Raw genomic sequence first — 20,323 nt, 5'->3', positions numbered from 1 at the left:
AAGTCCCTAGTGTTGTTGTTTTCATTCATCCAAGTTTTCTTTGATTCATTATTGATCATACCTATAACGTGTCTTTACCAGGCTTTGAAGTTGGGGCTTGGCTTCTTTATAATTTATCTCTATAGGTCATTTACATATTTTTCCAATATTGATTGGCATTATTATGAGCTTGACCACAACTACATTTCTCTAACCTTAAGATTACAAGTTGTGTGTTACTTCATAAGGAATGACAGGTAAGGATTGAGTTATTCTCAAACCTATGATAAAAGATCATTTCTAACTAGAATTTCGTTACTTGACCTCTTCGAATGATGAAATGGTCGAGTGTGAATAGACAAATCAGTAGGTAGGATTTGTGCCTATAAACAAAGGTTAACTACTCCAGAAATGGACGAGAGTTACTACTTGGACACTATCATTCTACCAAAGCTCTAGCTATATACACACACTTTCCTCCTTTAAACCCATTGTATGATCCATGTTCATGTTTGGTAGTATGATGCCGATGGGGTACTCATATCCATCTCCCATCTTTGTTAATGGTTGGTCTAGTAGTCTAGCACCCGTTCTTCCTTATTTTCTTCTTAAATTTATTGCTTAACATTAATGAGTCTCGTACATGCATGGATGATAACAATCACCACTATGCGATCCTTCTTCCCATTCTGAATGAAATATTTCCTAACACTAAGCTTTCATTCTCTCAATGGTATTTTGTAATCATCAAAATAGTGTCCTATTAACCCTGAAATCATTGGTGGATAATTTTGTAGTTGAATTTTGTCACATGGTTCTTTCAATTTGCAATTAACTTTGAGTACAAAACAATTTCATTCATGAAAAGTTGGATGTGTATCAAACTATATACTATATATACATAATAGGACTTCGACACATTTGCAACGGGTTCCCTTTCACGTCATTATTTACCACAAAGTAGAGAGTTCAAAATTGTAATGGATAATGATGAAGCTTAACCGTTTCTTAATTTATTATATTTTCTTTGATGATGTACATGCAATCAACATCTTTGTTGTTATAATATTGAAAGCGTGAACAATGTGATTTGCCCAAGGTGTATTATGTGTACCTACATTTTTATGTTTGTAATAGTATATTACACACACATGTAATCCCTTACGCAACACCTTACTTGCACTCTTACCTACACACATGCATACCTAGCTACACGCACATATGCATATACAAATATACATACATGCATGCATGTGGGTGCACACACACGACACATTTGATTTATGTTTGGTTATGCATAAGACAATCACTTCACTAAAGTCATGAATAAATCATTTGTCATTTCTAATTTATCGAATTCAATAATATGGTGACTAATTTGAATATGGTTTATTGCCCTAACGTGATAACTTGAAACATAATTAATCCATTCTTGGTCAACAATCTTGTAACAACGGTTTATAACTAATGAAAGGATATTTTTTGGATAAAATAAAATAAAATTAGTCCATTCTTGGTTAGAAGTATTTTGGGATGCTTGTTAGGGCCATCAAGAAAACTCTTTTTTTCAATTTTAGAGTAGGGCACTCTATAATTTCACCATCGTTAAAGTTCTACATACACAAGGTATGTTTGTAAGAATTGGGTTAGGTTTACACCACACCCTATGATCAATTAACAAAAATGAGTTTGAACTCAAGGTGTAAACTCAATGTCTATAAATCTCATTAGACTACTTACACCCTGACATAAAATAAAGTTCACACATGGTCAATGATCAAAAGTTTCCATACAATTGTCAAGGGGGAAAGTGGTAGTTCAACAATGAGCAACAAAAATAATATGTTGCCAAATGCCTTGAGCATGTATTCAAAGATGATTTGGAATATGAACATAATCATATAGGTGCATTATAATTTTAGAATACAATGGCATGCTCCCTTGAAGCATCGTGATAGCCACCCAAAGTTGAATACGTTTTTATTTAGTTATTGTTAAATGTCGCAAATGTCTTAGAAAAACATGTGCCAATCATAGATTGGGAATGGATGTAACATAAAGAAATGTATTAAAACCATTGTGACCGGTAAGGTATCACAATCTTAACCAGAGAAGAGAGAGAGAGAGAGAGACCAGGTGGTAATGGGTTCAACCCCTACATTCCATAGTGGCATCTAGCGAATTAAGAGATATCTATGGAGTAATAGAGAGGTGAGAAATTTAGGTTTTGAACATGATATGTAGTGCCAAAAGTGTAAACAACTTACCACTAGGGTAAGCTAATTACGATAAGAGAGAGAGAGAGAGAGAGAGAGAGAGAGAGAGAGAGAGAGAGTTGTTTTCAAGATCGTCGTCCTCCTACAAAAGATTTAGGATAAGGGCATGAGATTAGAAAAGTTGGGGTGATAAATAAGATCAATAAGAAGTTTAAAATTGAAAGATTTTGTCTGGCTCATAGAAAATGGAAACAATACACTGAAAAGCACAACTTAGCAGTGTTGGAGTCGGGAAAAGCTCACTATCACGAACCATAATCCCCGGATTGAAATCATAATACCCTAAATAAGCCATAGGAGGGGATGTTGGCGCGAGAATCACACATACAAAGACAATTAACGAGTATAGACAACTACTCTATTGGTGGGTTTTCTTTCACAAGCTTGGACTTGGGAACGACCACAAGATCTAAAGAACCCCTCCTCTCTAGTGGTTTTCTGAACTTATTATTAGCAAAGAGAAAGCTTGGGAACCCCAAGGGGGGTTGAGACCGTGAGGCAACACTTTCATCACCGTCACAACCTTTCTCTCTTTATTCACTTTCAAATATATTACATGAAATGTGGTAATACTTTTGGTCGCATTTGGCCTCCGAAGACAATAATAAATAGAATCTGCCTATCTATCTTATCTCTCATGTATTTAGAACGTTCCCGTGTGTTGAGTTGTCCTCTCCGATGAGATGAATAGGGCGGGCGGGGCATTTTCTTGATATTAGGGGAAAGACAGCCCCTTCGGGGATGTACATATATACATGGTTATGTATGTATGTATGTATGTATGTATGTATGTATGTATGTATATCCGTATATATACGGTGCATGTATATGTATCCGTATATACGGTGGCATGTATTTTCATGGTGCCTTTGCCTGCCTGCCTGCCTGCCTGCCTGAAGTTCGTGTGAAAGGGAAAAGAAGAAGGAAGAAGAAGAAGAAGAACAGAGAGGCTTCACGTGAAATGAGAAAAAAGGGGGTTAAATTATGGAAAGAAAGGCTGTTTGTTAATGAGGCGATATCTATATCGCCAGGAATTAACAGGCCTTACTAATCAGGCGTCATCTATCTGGATTAAGATGCCAGGAATTAACAGGCCTTACTAATCGGCGTCATGTATCTGGATTAAGATGCCATTGCTATGGATCCATCTTCTGTTAGCAAAAGTTCTCCATTCTCTCCAGATTAGCCGCTTGTTAGGAACTCGCCCTCTGGATTAACCGGTTACTTAAATCCAGCCGACTTTCTATAATTGTGGATTAACCGGTTGTTAAGAAAACCCATCAGCTGGATTGCCCTGATGCCAAACAACCCACCATTCGATTCACTGGATATTAATGAATCCGCCACCTGCATTAACCGGTATCAACAGGGATTATCGGTTATTCCATGCAGGATTTTTTAGAACCCACTATCTGTACTAATCGGATATTAAGAGGATTAAACCGGTTGTTCTATAGCAGATTAAAGACAAAATCATTCTTTGGGTTCTTGGAAACGCTCATGAAATTCTGGCTTTCTTCCTTTCTTCCAAGAAGAAAGGTTAACTAACATCTGAGGCTTTGAATATGATTCATAATGATTTCATTACTCTATAAAAAACGTCTATTTTTTTTTAGAGGAATAATCGCTCTCCACTGCTAAAATTGGCAACAGAAGTGTTTCTCTTTTTGTGTTCTTCCCTTTGACTCGTTCTTCAATCTTCCTTTCGTTTTGTAGTTCCGAAAAGCTATCAAGAATGTTTTCCAGGGGATTGATCAACAAACGAACTAAAAAACAAACCTCTGAAGAAAGAAAACCTGCTCTTTTTGAGTTCCACATATGTGATGGATTATATGCGTTTGTCGGTGGTGAAGAAGATGAATTAAGCTTTGTTGGATCGTCAGTCAGATGATATACAAATGATGATGATTCTTCGAGGGATATAATAACATGAAATGAGCGTTAGTTGATACATACATACATACATACATACATACATACATATATATATATGGTACATGAGTTTGTTCAAGCCACATATATACAAGCATGGGTATATGTATGAGCTATGTCCATAAATCAGAGAATGAGTTGTTCTCTACAATCCAGGAAGGTGACTTACATCATGCCATGGCTATCCTCACCCACAAGCCCAAGCTGATTAATGCCACTGTTTCTTGCAGCCATGTCCGACTCTCTCCATTGCATTATGCTGCCGCACATGGTCAATCAGAGGTAATACACTAATCAATTTCTCTCTTCACCTCTCTCTCTCTCTCTCTCTCTCCATTTATGTTATATTACATGTAAGTACATATGTATGCATTGTGTATATGTATATGTATGTATGGGTATAATTATATAATACTTCTCATTTGTTTCTTAGTTTTAAGAATTTCGTATGAAGAAAGACATAAACAGAAATCTTTCTCTTTCTCTCTCTCTCTCTCTCTATATATATATATATATTATAGTTGTATATCTCAATTACATGCTGTTGTTTTTCCATGGTTTAAGGTCTTTCTGCAAAGGACTCCTGACAATCTCCATTCATGAATTATGACATCTTTGCATAATGTTATCAAGGGCTTTCATAAATTTGGGTGAACAAGTGTATCTCTCTCTCTCTCTCTATATATATGTGTGTGTGTGTGTATATACATGCATCATGACCATTTTTCATAGGCTCAAGTTTTTCTTCCAAAAAATGAGCTCTAAACCGTCTCGTTCTCACATTTTTTATATTTATATTCCCATATATACACACAAATATCTTTCTATTACATGAGTCACGATATGTTTCTATGAAATTATAGCGTCGAGGATTTATTTATTTAGAGATATTTTAGTGATGATGACAGATGCTTTCCTTGCTTTTGGAGAAGGGCGCATTATTGAACGCAATGAGCTCTCGTGGACAGACGGCATTGATGCTTGCATGTAAAAATGGAAGAGTTTCTTGCATCGAAACACTTGTGGAATGGGGAGCAGATGTAATATCCTTTTCTTTCTTCTTGTTTTATCACCCATTATTATTTACACTGCACTAGTATTCATGGTAGATGACTAGGATGGCTTTACTTGTGCCTGTCAAAGGTTCAAGTGCAACCTTTGTGGTGTGCACACATACCATTATAATGGATAAACCCTAACTATGGTCAAGCAGTCCAGAAATGCATCGGATTGCGCTATTTTCCCCATTAACATGGTCTATATAGATAGACTTATTCTGAAGTAAAAACATTACATACCTCCCTCTTGACCATCAATTTTCAATTACTTCGGGGTAAAAAGATAGTTGGTTTTTTAACACAGATTCTCGTGTTTGATGTGCCCAACCGGAGAACATGCTTACATTATGCTGCCAAGAGTGGGCATTTCGAATGTGCGAAAAGAATCATAGAATCTGCTCAACTACCAAGGGTGGCACAAACATGGTAAGATACATAAAAACACACATACATATGGAGAAAACACCAAATATCCTTAACATTTTGACCAAAATATCCCTAATATTTTGAAAATCACAAGAATATACCCCTGCCCAATGAGGCATATTCTGGTATTTTGTTTTTGAAATCGTAGGGGTATTTTGTTAAACAACCAACCAATTATATTTATTGATCTATATATGTCACTACATTTGAAGACATTCGGCATGTGGCAAAGATTAAAAATATGTGTGTTTTTATGCCAGGGGTTTTGCTCGGTTTGTTAACGTTCGTGATAGTAATGGGGCGACTCCGCTACATTTGGCAGCACGGTTCAATCATCTGGGAGTAGTTCGTTGTCTTTTAGGCAAAGGAGCTCTAGTGTGTGCTACAACGACACGATCGGGTGGAATGGGGTGAGATTTCCATATTTAGCTTGTTTTGATGAATATTTCCAGTAATTACTACTAATTTCCTTAAAGTTAATTGTAACTTTAAGAGGCTTTCAGAAAGCTTGTCATAAATAAGTCACCTAAAATTCTGAAATTCCTTCTAACATAGACATTTAATGATAAATATTCCCTAGTGTTTTTCTTGCTTGGACCGAACATTATGAGCTTCTGGAGGCAAAGGAGTGGGTGGCATACTTAGATATACACAACCATCTCGCCTTCACGAGCTCATAATGTTGAACAAGGTTGCGAAACATTAGGATTATTGGGCCTTTCCCACATGGGGAAAGTCTGCTGTGCTGGGGACTAGTGGTAAAGAAACATAAGATAACATGGGTATCTTTCAGATGTGAGGACAAGATTGTTGTGTTGAACACTAGGAAAACATGAGGGAAAGTGAGGTCCTTCCCAAGTGGGGAAAGTTTCCACATCTTCTCTTTCTTGCACATGTCAGGAGTGTAAACTTCAACATTTCGTATTTGTTTTGTTTTTTTTCTTTTTCAGTTGTGGTATTGGTAGCACTCCGTTGCATTGTGCAGCTCGTGGAGGATCAACGGAGTGCGTTAAAGAGCTTTTGGCATGGGGTGCAGATCGAATGTATAGAAACTCTAGAGGGTAAGCATATAAGAAAAAATGCATGAATGAAATTACTGGGGATGATGTTTGTTACCACCATATCTCGGGGCTCCAGCTTACTCCATTTCAGTTTAAAGACAAAACTCAAATAAATTATTGAAACAAAAGAACCTACAGTTGGTGTGTTTTTTAAGGAAAGAAAAAAACCCCATTTGCCTCTTAAAATCTTGCAAATAAGAGGTGTCATCTTTTGATTCGCAAGTAATGTCTACTTTATATCGTTATGTTATTGTTTCTTTATAGGCACTCTCCATTTTTCATAGCTATGAAGTATCACAACCACGCTTGTGCATCTCTTCTCAACCCACTCTCGACTGAACCGTTGGTATGGCCATCACCTTGGAAATTCATGAGTGATCTTGATCCAGAAGCTAAAACCTTATTGGAGGCAGCTCTGGCACAAGCAAATGATGCATGGGAGAGGAGGATATTCTCTTCTCAAAATGAGGCTGCCATCAATAAATCATCAAAACAAGAAATGAGAGTGTCTGGGAAGCAAGAGGTCCAAAAAATCGCAACTCACCACACGTACTTTTGCGATATATACATATATCTGTCTATATCACCATACATATATAGGCACGCATCCCTCCCAAATACATACATATATATAAGCGTACACATATACCTATACCTATACCTATATACCTATATGCATATAAGTATACATTGTGTAGGTATACCTATACCTATGCATATAAGTATATGTATACATACAGACACCTATACATATAGGTATAGGTATAACTATACCTATACCTAAACCTATATGTATACTTGTCTCTTGGCAGATAGGCATACTGTTCGTAGAGGTATGTGTATGCGTATGTGTATATCCATACATATATCTATAACAATATACACATACATGCACATGCATATCCATATTCATACCCATACCCATACCCATACGCATGCACACATCCACATGCACATCCACATTGAAATGCATATCCATATCCATATAGGATATGGATATGCATATATACATGCTTTATATATTTTCGTGTGTATATGTCTTATGCATTTAGATATTCATGTACCTGTGTGTATATACCTATATCTATGTTTTGTATATCTATACATGTATTATTTGTACATATATGATGGATGTGTGTATGTACTTTACAATGTTACTTTATGACACTCAGATTGATGATGATGATAATGATGAAGACATCGAGTTATGTTGCATTTGTTTCGAGCGAACGTGTACAATTGAAATCCGAGATTGCAGGCACCAAATGTGTGCTGGGTGCACTCTTGCACTTTGTTGTCATAACAAGCCGAACCCGGCCATACCCAATTCTCCATCCCCAACATGTCCCTTTTGTCGCCAAAATATCATGCAACTAAAATCTGCCCAAGTACCCAAAGAGAACTTGGAATGGTTGATCGAGTCTGAAGATGGGGATATCAATGATCAAGATTTAGTGTGTCAAAGCAAGCTTAAAAAATCGTTAGAAGGAAGTAGTAGCAACTTTATAGGGCTGGTAGGCAAAGGGTCGCTTCGGCTTTTAACTGCTGCCATAGGATCAGGTCGCGTGATTGATGTCGATGCTATCAAGGAATGCTCCTCAGAACGAGAATTATGCACATCATGAGAAGGATTGTTTCTAGATGAGTTATGATTCTCTTAGGATATATACTCGGTTTAAACAAAAATGACGAGGCATTTTTTGAGAGGCTTTAGAACAATGATGCCCAAACTAAGCATATAAGCATTAGCTGGAAAACATATCTAGGGTATTGTATACCACCATGGGTAAATTTGATTGAACTAGAAAGTTTTGCTCGAGAACAAGTTTGTATTGAGCAATGGTTTGAATCTAGATGATGGGGGGTATAATGTTCCTTTTGCTTTAACAATGGGATTGATTGGCCTACTATTTGGATATTTGCCTTTCATCTACCTGAAAGGTTGGCATAAATTAGGCTATGAATGGTCAAGAACAAATTCTCAATAGTTTCGAAATATTTATGGCGCGTTTTAATGCTTATGAATATTGCAATTGAGAGTGCTTATAGTTTTTCGAGCAAAATTTGACTTTATGATGTGTGGAAAGTATTGTCAAATGTGAGCGAAATAGTGTATCAAGAGTATACTTCAACTCTTGAGCTTGTTTGGGGGAAAATGTGGGCAATTTGCTTGTTTCATCTTTTGTGTCCCAATTGTCCCATCTCACATTGAAGTGAGTGAACTAAGTTGTATGGAAGCAATGTTTAGGAGGGTGGACAACTAGATAGGCTTTGACATGTATTGGTGTGTTTGGTTTCCATGTTTTGTGAAGCAAATTATTTTATCAAGTGTGATACTTAAGACTTTAGAACATGTTTATTGAGAAATGTGGACAATTTTTTTAGGTCACCATTTGTCCTCCAAAGTGCCATTTGACATCGAAAGCGAGTGTGAACCAAGTTGTATGGAAATAGTGGTTTTGGATGGTAGACAACTAGATAGGCTATGGTTTTCTAGTTGTGGCACATATGTAGTATAAATTGTTAGGCATGAGCCTCCAAATTTTTCTTGTGTCATTATACAAGAACATTGTAAAAGCCTAAAGGCCTCATTCACAAGGAATCTATTTACGCATCATTGCACCCACTTTTCATATCTTGCTTACAATAGAAACACAAATTTGCTTTCATGTTTCATTTAGATCTTTTTTCTTGCTTCCCATTGAATTCTAGGGACATTTTTGAACCTTGAGCATGTGCCCAACAACCCTTTCAATGGCCAAAATCTCAATGGGAAGTAATTATGTATAGGAAAGTACATGTCGGTTTCTTGACTTGAAGAGACTTTGTAATTAAACAATTTTGGATATTTTTAATCTCTCTTCAAATAGATCTAGGCATTATATTTCCTTATATTTCACTAAGATATAAACAAAGAGCCTAGATGAATGTAGCTCAATTGGTAAGGTTGCCCAATGGAGACTAGGTGGCCTTGGGTTCAACCCCTATATTCCATGGTGGCATTTAGTAAATTAAGAGATTATCTATGGGTAATAGAATGGTGAGAAAATTGGGTCATAAATAGTGTAACAACTTATCACAAGGATAAGCTCTAATTACAATAAGAGAAAGAGAACAAATATTTTCTCACATGTAATATACTTTACTAATGAATCTTGCAATTAAGAGTGCACATTGTGATTATAAAGATATGTGGAAAACATAGTGAAATGTGAGCTAAATCATGTGGAAGCAATGGTTTGGATTAGGGACCGGCAACGGTTCGGTTTAAGCTTAACCTAAACCGTTTTAGGGTTCTCAAACCTGAACCAAACAAATCCTAAACCAGTTTGGGAAACAACTTGTCAAACAGTTTGGAAACCTCCCACCCTCCCTCTCTCTCCCTAGCTCTCTCTCTCTCTCTCTATTGTGTTGAAGAAGTTGCCATTGGGAATGTGTGATTATGCTTTTGCTATCTGCAGATGATGTAGTGCTTTTTGCAAATACTTTAGGAGATGCACAAAAGCTTATGAAGGCATTGGAAAATTTTTGTATGAATACTAAATCAAGTGTCAATAGCTCTAAAATAAAGATTATGCTTGTGAAGAGCCAAAAAAGAGATAAACCATGTATTATGTACAACAATGAGCCACTTGAATGTGTGGAAAGCTTCAAATATCTTGGCCTTGAAGTTCCTTCAAATCATAGATGGAATGAATGTGCTACACGCCACTTAAAGGCGGGTAAGCGAGCATACTATGCATTTGAGAACACATGCAACCTTGGAGATATTAAGTGTTGGGTCCTCAAGAAATATCTTTTCGACACTTTGGTGACACCGGTTCTTCTCTATGGCGTGGAAGTATGGGGTGGTAGCATCCCTAAATCTATGTGGAAAGAGTTTGAAAATGTCCAAAAACATTTTCTTACAAAGTTTCTACAAGTTAAGAAACAAACGCCCTACACCCTCCTCCTTGAGACGGGATTGTTTCCCATTGAGACCATGGCCATGGAAAGGGTTATTGAATACATGCTTAAGGTTCAAAAAAGTCCCTCACATCGAATTCCTAGAATTGCGTGGGAAGCAAGCAAAAAGATCCAAAAGACGCATAAAAGCAAAATTTTGTGTTCCGGTTGGATGCAAGATATAGAAAAATGGTTTGGTAGATGGGATGCGAGACACTTGCTTCATGATGCATCATTAGATTCCTGTGTATATGAGGCCTTTTTGCAACGCCAATGTATCATGACATGGGACAAATGTGGAGGCTCACGCTTCACACATTATACTACACATGTTGCACCTAACTACAAAACCATATTCTTTGCGGAACGGGGAAATCATACACATCGATATATGTTAGAGCCCATACCGTTATCTGCCATTCGAACCATTGCTTCCATGCGACTTAGCTCACATACATTGCGATGTGAAATAGGGCGTTGGGGCACAAGTGATGAGAGTGGTCGGCTATGCACACTTTGCCCTAAACAAGTTCGCGAGTTTGAGTATCACACTTTGATACAATGCTCTGCCTTTGATCATATTCGACCATGCTTTCCACATCTCTTCGACCGAGCCCAATCTTTGCATGAATTCCTCTAACAACCACAATGTGCACTCTTGATTGCAACATTCATTGGTAAAGTTCTTGAACATCGAGAGTCACTACTCACTTTCACACATATCACGTGAAATGTAATATTTTTGGTCTCATAGGTCATATTTGACCTCCGAAGCTGATAATATAATCTATCTATCTATCTATCTATCCACTATGTAGAATACAAGCTCCTTGCCTCCCTCCGTCCCTCTCTCACGTTTGTGTAGTCTCCCTCCCTCTCTCTCTCTCTCTCTCTCTCTCTCTCTCTCTCTCTCTCTCTCTTTTGGTAAGAGCACACAATTATATTAATTTATGTAAAATCTAGGGATCGGCAACAACTCGGCTCAAGCCTAAACCGTTTGGCTTAACCGGCTTAAAGTGGCTTAGTGGCTCGACTCGGCTTGGCTTGAGCCTCGCCAACCAGCTCTAACTAGCTCAAGCCGACTAAGCCGGATAAGCCATTTAGAAACTTGAGAGAGAGGGGGGGGGGGAGAGAGAGAAAGAGAGAGAGGGAGGGAGGGAGACAACAGACAAGTGGAAAGAGAGAGAGAGAGAGAGAGAGAGAGAGAGAGAGAGAGAGAGAGAGAGAGAGAGAGAGAGAGGTTTCCAAACCGGTTTCCAAGCCGTTTACTGAACTGGTTCACAAACGGGTTTAGGATAAACTGGTTTGTGAACTGGTTCGGTTTAGGTTTGAGATCCCCAAAACGGTTTAGGCTTAGCCGGTTTGGCTTGGATCAGGCCAAATCGGCTTAAGCCTAAACCGAACCGTTGCCGATCCCTAGTAAAATCCACTTAGTTACAACACTTCTTAGTCTCCTCTACCTATCATATGCCTATGTAGGGAGAGGGACGTTCTGTAATGCTATTAAAAAAACCTGAATATGCATTTGAGGAAATGATCCCCACATGCTCTAACATCCAAAAATTCCACATGAGAATACCTTTAAGCTTCTTTATATAGGCTTTCACCCCATGTCTATTATCAAACATGAAAGCATTACGCATATTCCAATTGTGTTGTAGAACCCAATAGCGTAAAAATTGGAACAATATCTCCATCTCATCATTTGAACCATTTTGAACATATTGAGAAAAAACCCATTGTTGAGGTCTCAAACAACAACGGGTTAAAACTTGCCAAATGTCCAATAAGTACTTCCAAATGGTACACGCTATAGGACATTTAATGAACCTATGGGTACTATCCTCCAATGGAACGGTGTAAAAAAAACAAGTGTCGAACGCTAGTCCTCGTGTCTTTAAGGCCGAACCTAATGGGAGCCCACCAATCATGACTCTCCATATGAATACCTTTGCACGAAATGGTAGATGGGAATGGCTACTAAGTTGTAATATTTTCCACCACCTTGCATCTGACTTACATACATTCCACAACTTCGTTGCTTTAGGAGATAGCCAAGATAATGATGATACAATATATTTGTAGTGACTTGTAACAAGTGTGTACCATCTTGTAGGCAAAGATCCTTGCAACAATGGTATATCTTGTAATTTCTCCCAAATAAATCCATAATTTGGGGGAATACATAACCATCGCTTGGCATCTTCAAAATCCGACATCCCTCTCTCTCTCTCTCTCTCTCACCCTCCCTCTCTCTTTCACTTTCACACGTATCACGTGAAATGTAATATTTTTTGGTCTCATAGGTCATATTTGACCTCCGAAGACGATAATATAATCTATCTATCTATCTCTCACATTTGTGTACTCTCTCTCTCTCTCTCTCTCTCTCTCTCTCTCTCTCTCTCTCTCGTCTGTGTAGTCTCCCTCCCTCCCTCTCTCTCTCTTCTCGTCTGTGTAGTCTCCCTCCCTCTCTCTCTCTCTCTTCTCGTCTGTGTAGTCTCCCTCCCTCTCCCTCTCTCTTTCTATGTAGTCTCCCTCCCTCCCTCCCTCTCTCTGTGTAGTCGCCCTCTCCTCTCTCTCTCTCCTCATCTGTGTAGTCTCCCCTCCCCCTCTCTCTCTCCTCATCTGTGTAGTCTCCCTCCCTCTCTCTCCCTCTCTCAAGTTTCTAAATGGCTTAACCGGTTTGAGCCGGTTTGGCGAGGCTCAAGCCAAGCCGAGCCGAGCTCAAACCGTTAAGGCAGGTTCAAGCCTAAGCCGAGCCGAGCCGAGCTGCTAAGCCTCTTTAGCCAAACGGTTTAGGCTTGAGCCGAGCCATTGCCGATCCCTAGTTTAGATAGTAGATAACAAGATGGGCTCTAACATGCATTGATGTGCATGGAGTGTGAGCCACCACATTTTTTCCACATCGTGATATATTGACATTGCAAACGACCTCATTCAAAGAGGAATCTATTGATGGATCATAAAGCAAGTATGGTGCATCTTTTTCTATATCTTGGGCCCAATGGGAACACCATTTTCCTTATGTGCCCCAGGACCTTTTTGCTTGTTTCCAATATTGTGATTCTCGGAAGTTTATGGGAGGGATGACTCTAAATCGTAAAACATGTATTTGACAACTGTTCTAATGGCCATGATCTAAATAAGAAGTGATACCATCTTAAGAAGCAATCCCATATTTCTTCCGTATAGATAAGCATTGGTGTTGCCAAAATGTCAAAAAGGCATTGCTTGAGGACCCAACATGTAAATTCTCCCTAATTGCAAATGTTCTTAAATGCATAATATGCTCTCTTTCACCCCTCTAAGCATTGGGTAGCACATTCATTCCATCTATGATTTGGGGGAACTTGAAGGCCAAGGTATTTCAAGCTTTCCACCTAATGCTATTGAAAAAAATTTAAAATTTCATTGCCTATATACACACAACATATAACCTTCTATAGAGTTGGGAAATTGCAAGCATATATTCAATTGGCAACTCGAGTTCTTCAATGCACCTCCAAATATGCTCATAATGTACCACATCAAAAGCTTTCTTGATGTCTACAAAGTAACAAGATAAACCTTTACCTTTCAAGTGACTTTCATCGATTAATACTCAAAGGGCAACATGGTGACCTATGATTTTATGATATTTTTGAAAGCCAGCTTGTCCATTAGCTCTTTCACCACTTTTTTTGGCTCATGCACATACTTTTGATTTCATAACGCGTCCAAATAATTTTGCCAAAGTGAGTCAACCATGATAGCCCAATAATGTTTACATTATTTACATCTCCACCTTTATGTAAAGATTTGACCAATTTGTACTCTAATAATAGGGCATATCATGTTGTTGTGTGCCTCCTTTCAAGTCCATGAATCATACTACTTGGCTGCCCCTAGTATGGTAAAAGTGAGATCGAATTCCTCGACACGACCTTGGAGTGTGCAAATTCCACTAGGTTGAAGTGTACTTGAGGCGACAACACCTCGTGGACAACACATTGACTCACTCTTAACACAAACTCTATGTGTGTGTGTGTTCATGTTTTTATATTTCTATTCATGTATACTAAATGTGTGAACACACAAATTTACAAAGATAGCCATCACCAATAATTATGTACATACTAAATACATGTATACATATAGTCATCTTGAGAACACATTTTTCACAAACTTCCTACGAGTGAAACATGGACTTCAAATATGGGTGCTCATATGTATTAAGGAATATAGTTGTAGCACATGGATGTTTCATATACCATCTAGGGTAGAAACTTTGAAAAGCCAATTCGAAGCAATGGTAAATTTTGCAAAATAACCTTGAAGATGTCTTAACCTATGTGGAATATAGTTGCAATGCATGGATGCTTCATATCTCATTTAGGGTAGAAACTTTCTAAATGGTAGAAACGGTAGTTGATGATAGTTTTCGGCACTCATCATAAACTTTTTGGAACTCCTTTTCATCAATACCACCATCTCCTAATGATTCATCAACATAGTAAGTAAATTATGTATGTGTTCTTATCCTTAACAAGGAAACACATTTTCTATTAAGTGTAAATACATTCTCATGTTTCTTTATCCCAATATTTATGTTCAACTTACTGTTTTTGTCAGCATAATGAAACATATCGCGTAGCTCTTCTTCTTGAAATGATACTTGATATTCATTGGCAACTCGTTTTATGTCTTCAAATGTAATTTTCTATCAATGTTTCCCAAAGGAAAAGGTCATTAGTTGTTTGAAATTAGGCCCTAATTATATCGCATAAAAAATTATTGTAGATTATAGTAATTTGAAAATGCATGCAAGCAACTAAGAAATGGTAGTAAAGTATGAAGAGATATTTGTTTCTATAGCAACAGGTTGCACAATCCAAATGATGCTTATTAGTTGTTCTAACTTGGAACTTTACATTATTGCATATGCATTTCTAACTAAGCATCTCAAGGAGTAATACATACGTCTATAGCATCCTCATACCCCAAATATGGCTTGAGGCAAGAGATGAATAGATTGATAGATAGATTTGATTATCATCTTCGAAGGTCAAATATGACTAGAGAAAGACAATGATTATGATATTTTAATGTCCTTGGAAGTCCATAAAAATTGCGGGAATGAACAAGATAAAATCACTTACATTGTTTGAAGCTTGAAAACGACGAAAAATTTCATGGGCAATCCCCTTTTCTTCTATTTTCGGAGTTGTCATTTCCACAAACTCGTCATAATCTATAAAACCATCATGGTTTTTATCGAATTTTGTGAAATATTGGAACGCCTCCTAGGGAAACATAATTAAAACAAAATATTCACACACACATCGATTATTGAGCGATGACAAAAATAAAATTATAGATAAGGTTTGGTGTTAAAAAAGCTCATGGTTCGCAACGTTAAAGGTTTGTGGTGTCAAAGTTATAAGCAAGGGTTTGAATGCATGGATTCATTACAAAACACTCTTCCATAATTTTGGTTTTGAGATCATATTAGCCCGCTAACAACTCATTACCATTTGATAATATTTTTGCTTTTATAATATTATTTTCCTAAAGATAATGCGATGATTACACCATTGAATATGGAATTATGACTTATTAATGTATGGTGTATCCTTGATCCATTATTCAATAATAGAACAAAACAAAAGCCCTCAAAATTGATTACATTATTAGTTATATTCCAAAAATTAGCAAAACAAAAGTCTTCAAAATTAATTACCTTATCAGTTATGTCAGAAAATCCCAAAGCCCTGCACAATAAATAGAAATCCCGACTTAAATATAAGCCAAACGAAAGAAAGAAAGAAAATTATCTGGAAATAGTTTCCTTAAAAGAAAGTTTTCTATCAGGAAACCATTTCCAATCTTGCCAAGCATGCCACATGCTACGATGGATTTGCCTTAGACTTAAGAAACTTAGCAAACTGAAACATCATGAAGCAAGAGTGATTTTTTTCTTTGTTCATAGGCAAAGACCTCATGGCATCCTTGAACTCTCCTCGATCAATATATCCTAACATGACAAACAAACAAGTATTACAAGATGAAAATAAAAAACATAGATACACAATACATCTAAAAAAAACTATTAAAAAAAGACATAATACTATGAGCACAAAGGTACACCACAATACATACAAAGTACATATGAAAAATGCTAAAAATAAAAAATGGAAAAACCCTCACCTGATTGGTCTTTGTCAAATAGATTAAAAGCTTTCCTAAGGTCATCATGGACTTCTTCCTCATAATCCCTCTCATGCTTACCCCCGAGTTTAAATGTCCCCTTCCTTGAATATCGCCTATATGATGTGTTCATATTCCAAACAATTGAAGGCGATGAATCGTTTGCATACAACTTAGATATTGTGAGTGACAATGTCACCTTTCTCTATATTCAGTCTATATACTTGATCTCCTACCAACAATTTTCTATCACACCACTAAAATTTGTTGCAAAACTATATATATATATATATATATAGGGACCACCCTCACCTTTTAACCTTCATAACCTTCCAAAATAAAGTTTCCCATGGTGCTTTGAATAATGACACACATGATACAATACGATCTAGCCAATTTACAAGGCCCATCAATCACATAAGGAATATTGTGACATTTACGCGACTGGCAAGTATTGTAAATAAGTTTGGTACCCACATGCTCATTTGGTCACTAACTTTAACAAAAGTGGTATACAAATATGCGGATGCTTATTATGAGGAATCGTGATCAAGGTCGATGAGGTCATTTTGTGGACTATGGTCATCTTCATGAGAACAAAGTTAGAACTTTATTTGGCATATATAGGTTGTTCGCATTTATTACATGGATAATAAGTTCATCTCAACTAGTTTTCAAAAGATAACACAACTTTTATGCTAGTGTTTTGAAAGGTCAATAATGTGTTTGTTCTTTTTTGCAAGGAACACATTGTATTCACATTGTATTCCAATCTTAGAGTGCATGCCCTAGAAAATTACACTACTTTCATTAGAAGCAATCCATGGTAAACAACTCCAATACAAAACAAACTTGTTAAACACACAATAATTACATGATCTAAGTAGTTGGTTGAAGAATTAGATAATTGGTCTAATGTAGGCGCTATTAACTAATGTCCAAAATTCAGAATTTCTAATGAAACTTATCATTCACAAAGAAACAATTATATCCTTTTTAAAAAGTTCATAAACAATATTATCCTCATAATATTATCTAATATGCAAAATTCAGAATTTCCAATGAGACTTACTATTCACAAGGTAAGAGTAATATCCTTCTTAACAAATTCATCTATTGTCCTCCTAATAAAGATAACGTAAAACTTTTGCCTTCACAAGTTAGGCAAACTCAAAAGCTTACCCGTTTTTCTAAAGATAGCATTGAAGGACATTTTTTCATGGGTCCATATCATGTTCACCTATATCAATATTTGTACAAAAATTATAATTGACAAACACAAGGGATGATTCTCGTAATAAACAAATATAAACGTGAAAAACACGCCAATTTGTTTTTTCCTATATTTCTCCTTCATTATAAAGTTTTTGGTTCCCACATATGTAACATATATATCAAAGAATACTTACTTTTAGGGTTGGGAACCTATTTGTCGATTTCAACTAACCATACATTGAGTGATCCTTTTATGGAAAGACTTTCTTGACTAAATTAGGTCTTCAAAGAGCAAATACCAAGTTATTCATGGAAAAAACCAATATTGTTAATACGATCATGAAAATGCTGCACTTTGTAATTTAAAAAAAGTGATCTCAAGGAAATTTAGGATACTCCCTAGAAACACGAAACAAGTCTAATCTTAACTTCTTACTGAATATAATCAAGATAAGTTGATAAATAGAAATATTCAAACTAGGTTCCTAATATGAACACACAAGCATATGCACATGCCAACATTTGTACACCAAAAGCTCCCTTGGTTTTCCATCAAGTTTATGGATTCAAATACTCAGACACATATATGTTACCCCCCATATTTATAGTACTCTACCAAACTACATAACACATCGCTTTGCCAAAGTAACAATCTCCCAATCTTCAAATAGTTTACACAACCATCGTAACAAAGGTATTCACAAATCACACATATAGATATTCTCTCTCTCTTTTTCTTTTTGGTAAAAGCACATAATTATATAGCTTGTATGTAAAATTCACTTAGTTACAACACTTCTTAGTCTCCTCTACCTATCATATGCCTATGTAGGGAGAGGGACGTTCTATAATGCTATTAAAAAACCTGAATATGCATTTGAGGAAATGATCCCCACATGCTCTAACATCCAAAAATTCCACATGAGAATACCTTTAAGCTTCGTTATATAGGCTTTCACCCCATGTCTATTATCAAACATGAAAGCATTACGCATATTCCAACTGTGTTGTAGACCCCAATAACGTAAAAATTGGAACAATATCTCCATCTCATCATTTGAACCATTTTGAACATATTGAGAAAAAACCCATTGTTGAGGTCTCAAACAACAACGGGTTAAAACTTGCCAAATGTCCGATAAGTACTTCCAAATGGTACACGCTATAGGACATTTAATGAACCTATGTGTACTATCCTCCAATGGAACGGTGTAAAAGAAACAAGTGTCGAACGCTAGTCCTCGTGTCTTTAAGGCCGAACCTAATGAGAGCCCACCAATCATGACTCTCCATATGAATGAATACCTTTGCACGAAATGGTAGATGGGAATGGCTACTAAGTTGTAATATTTTCCACCACCTTGCATCTGACTTACATACATTCCACAACTTCGTTGCTTTAGGAGATAGCCAAGATAATGATGATACAATATATTTGTAGTGACTTGTAACAAGTGTGTACCATCTTGTAGGCAAAGATCCTTGCAACAATGGTATATCTTGTAATTTCTCCCAAATAAATCCATAATTTGGGGGAATACATAACCATCACTTGGCATCTTCAAAATCCGACAACCTTTGAGATTCATTATCAACCACATCTTCCAAATGTACAATCCCCAATCGAAATAAAAGATTTGTTAATGTTAACGTGCGAAAGCGTTAGACAGAACCGGCTCAGCCTGATAGCAATAGAGAAAAAGATGAAGGTTTAATGGAGAAGCTTAATACACAGAGAGTATACGCGGGAGAGACAGAGAGAGCAGAACGTAAACGTAGATTCAAAAAACACTCTGTAACTCTGTACATACAATGTGCTATAACAACATTATTTATACAAGTCCATAAAGGACTGACAGAAGTACTAATAGGTATTTCAATATTCGTACGTGCGACTGACACTAACTACGAGACAATGATTACCTAATAGTCTAGGTTACTACTAGGCTTTTGGTTCGCGCTCGAATCCGGCTCTCTGATTTGTCTCCCTGATCCGGCTCTGGATTATTCAACCGATCTGGATCTGGTTGAGCTTGGTCACTCAACACTCCCCCTCAAGCTCAACTTGAGGTCGGAGCGTGATGTCAATGTTTGCAGTAGTCGTTCCTTTCCTCCGGCTCCTTCTGATGTCTTGCCGCCTTGCTCGCGCCCCACGTCTGGTCCGGTTCCGCTTCCTACGACCCGTCCGGTACTATGCACCTCAACCTCCTTGGTCGGCTTGTCTGCTCAACAGGCCCATTTC

The 20,323-nt window shown here is 37.1% G+C and overlaps 2 protein-coding genes across 2 annotated transcripts; one reads left to right on the top strand and one right to left on the bottom strand.

Moving 5' to 3' along the window:
* The first annotated feature begins 4,254 nt into the window (after positions 1-4,254).
* LOC147866348 (putative E3 ubiquitin-protein ligase XBAT31) lies at positions 4,255-8,587 on the top strand. The gene is made up of 7 exons (XM_087316790.1): positions 4,255-4,469; positions 5,096-5,227; positions 5,550-5,671; positions 5,932-6,081; positions 6,622-6,732; positions 6,997-7,255; positions 7,905-8,587. The coding sequence occupies exons 1-7, from the start codon at positions 4,284-4,286 to the stop codon at positions 8,355-8,357; spliced, it is 1,413 nt and encodes a 470-aa protein (XP_087172916.1). The 5' UTR covers positions 4,255-4,283; the 3' UTR covers positions 8,358-8,587.
* A 6,229-nt stretch (positions 8,588-14,816) lies between these two features.
* LOC147866347 (caltractin-like) lies at positions 14,817-17,127 on the bottom strand. The gene is made up of 6 exons (XM_087316789.1): positions 16,867-17,127; positions 16,657-16,693; positions 16,400-16,430; positions 15,819-15,962; positions 15,280-15,379; positions 14,817-15,153 (listed from the first exon to the last, which is right to left on the bottom strand). The coding sequence occupies exons 1-6, from the start codon at positions 16,997-16,999 to the stop codon at positions 15,068-15,070; spliced, it is 531 nt and encodes a 176-aa protein (XP_087172915.1). The 5' UTR covers positions 17,000-17,127; the 3' UTR covers positions 14,817-15,067.
* Positions 17,128-20,323: the final 3,196 nt, after the last annotated feature.

The sequence above is a fragment of the Azolla caroliniana genome, unplaced genomic scaffold (assembly GCF_043228905.1).
Source record: "Azolla caroliniana isolate FFs.n. ecotype wild unplaced genomic scaffold, voAzoCaro1.0.p SCAF_3, whole genome shotgun sequence".
Taxonomy (NCBI): domain Eukaryota; kingdom Viridiplantae; phylum Streptophyta; class Polypodiopsida; order Salviniales; family Salviniaceae; genus Azolla; species Azolla caroliniana.
The sequence above is the reverse complement of the archived record's forward strand: the minus strand, read 5'-3'. Positions and strand labels throughout refer to the sequence as shown.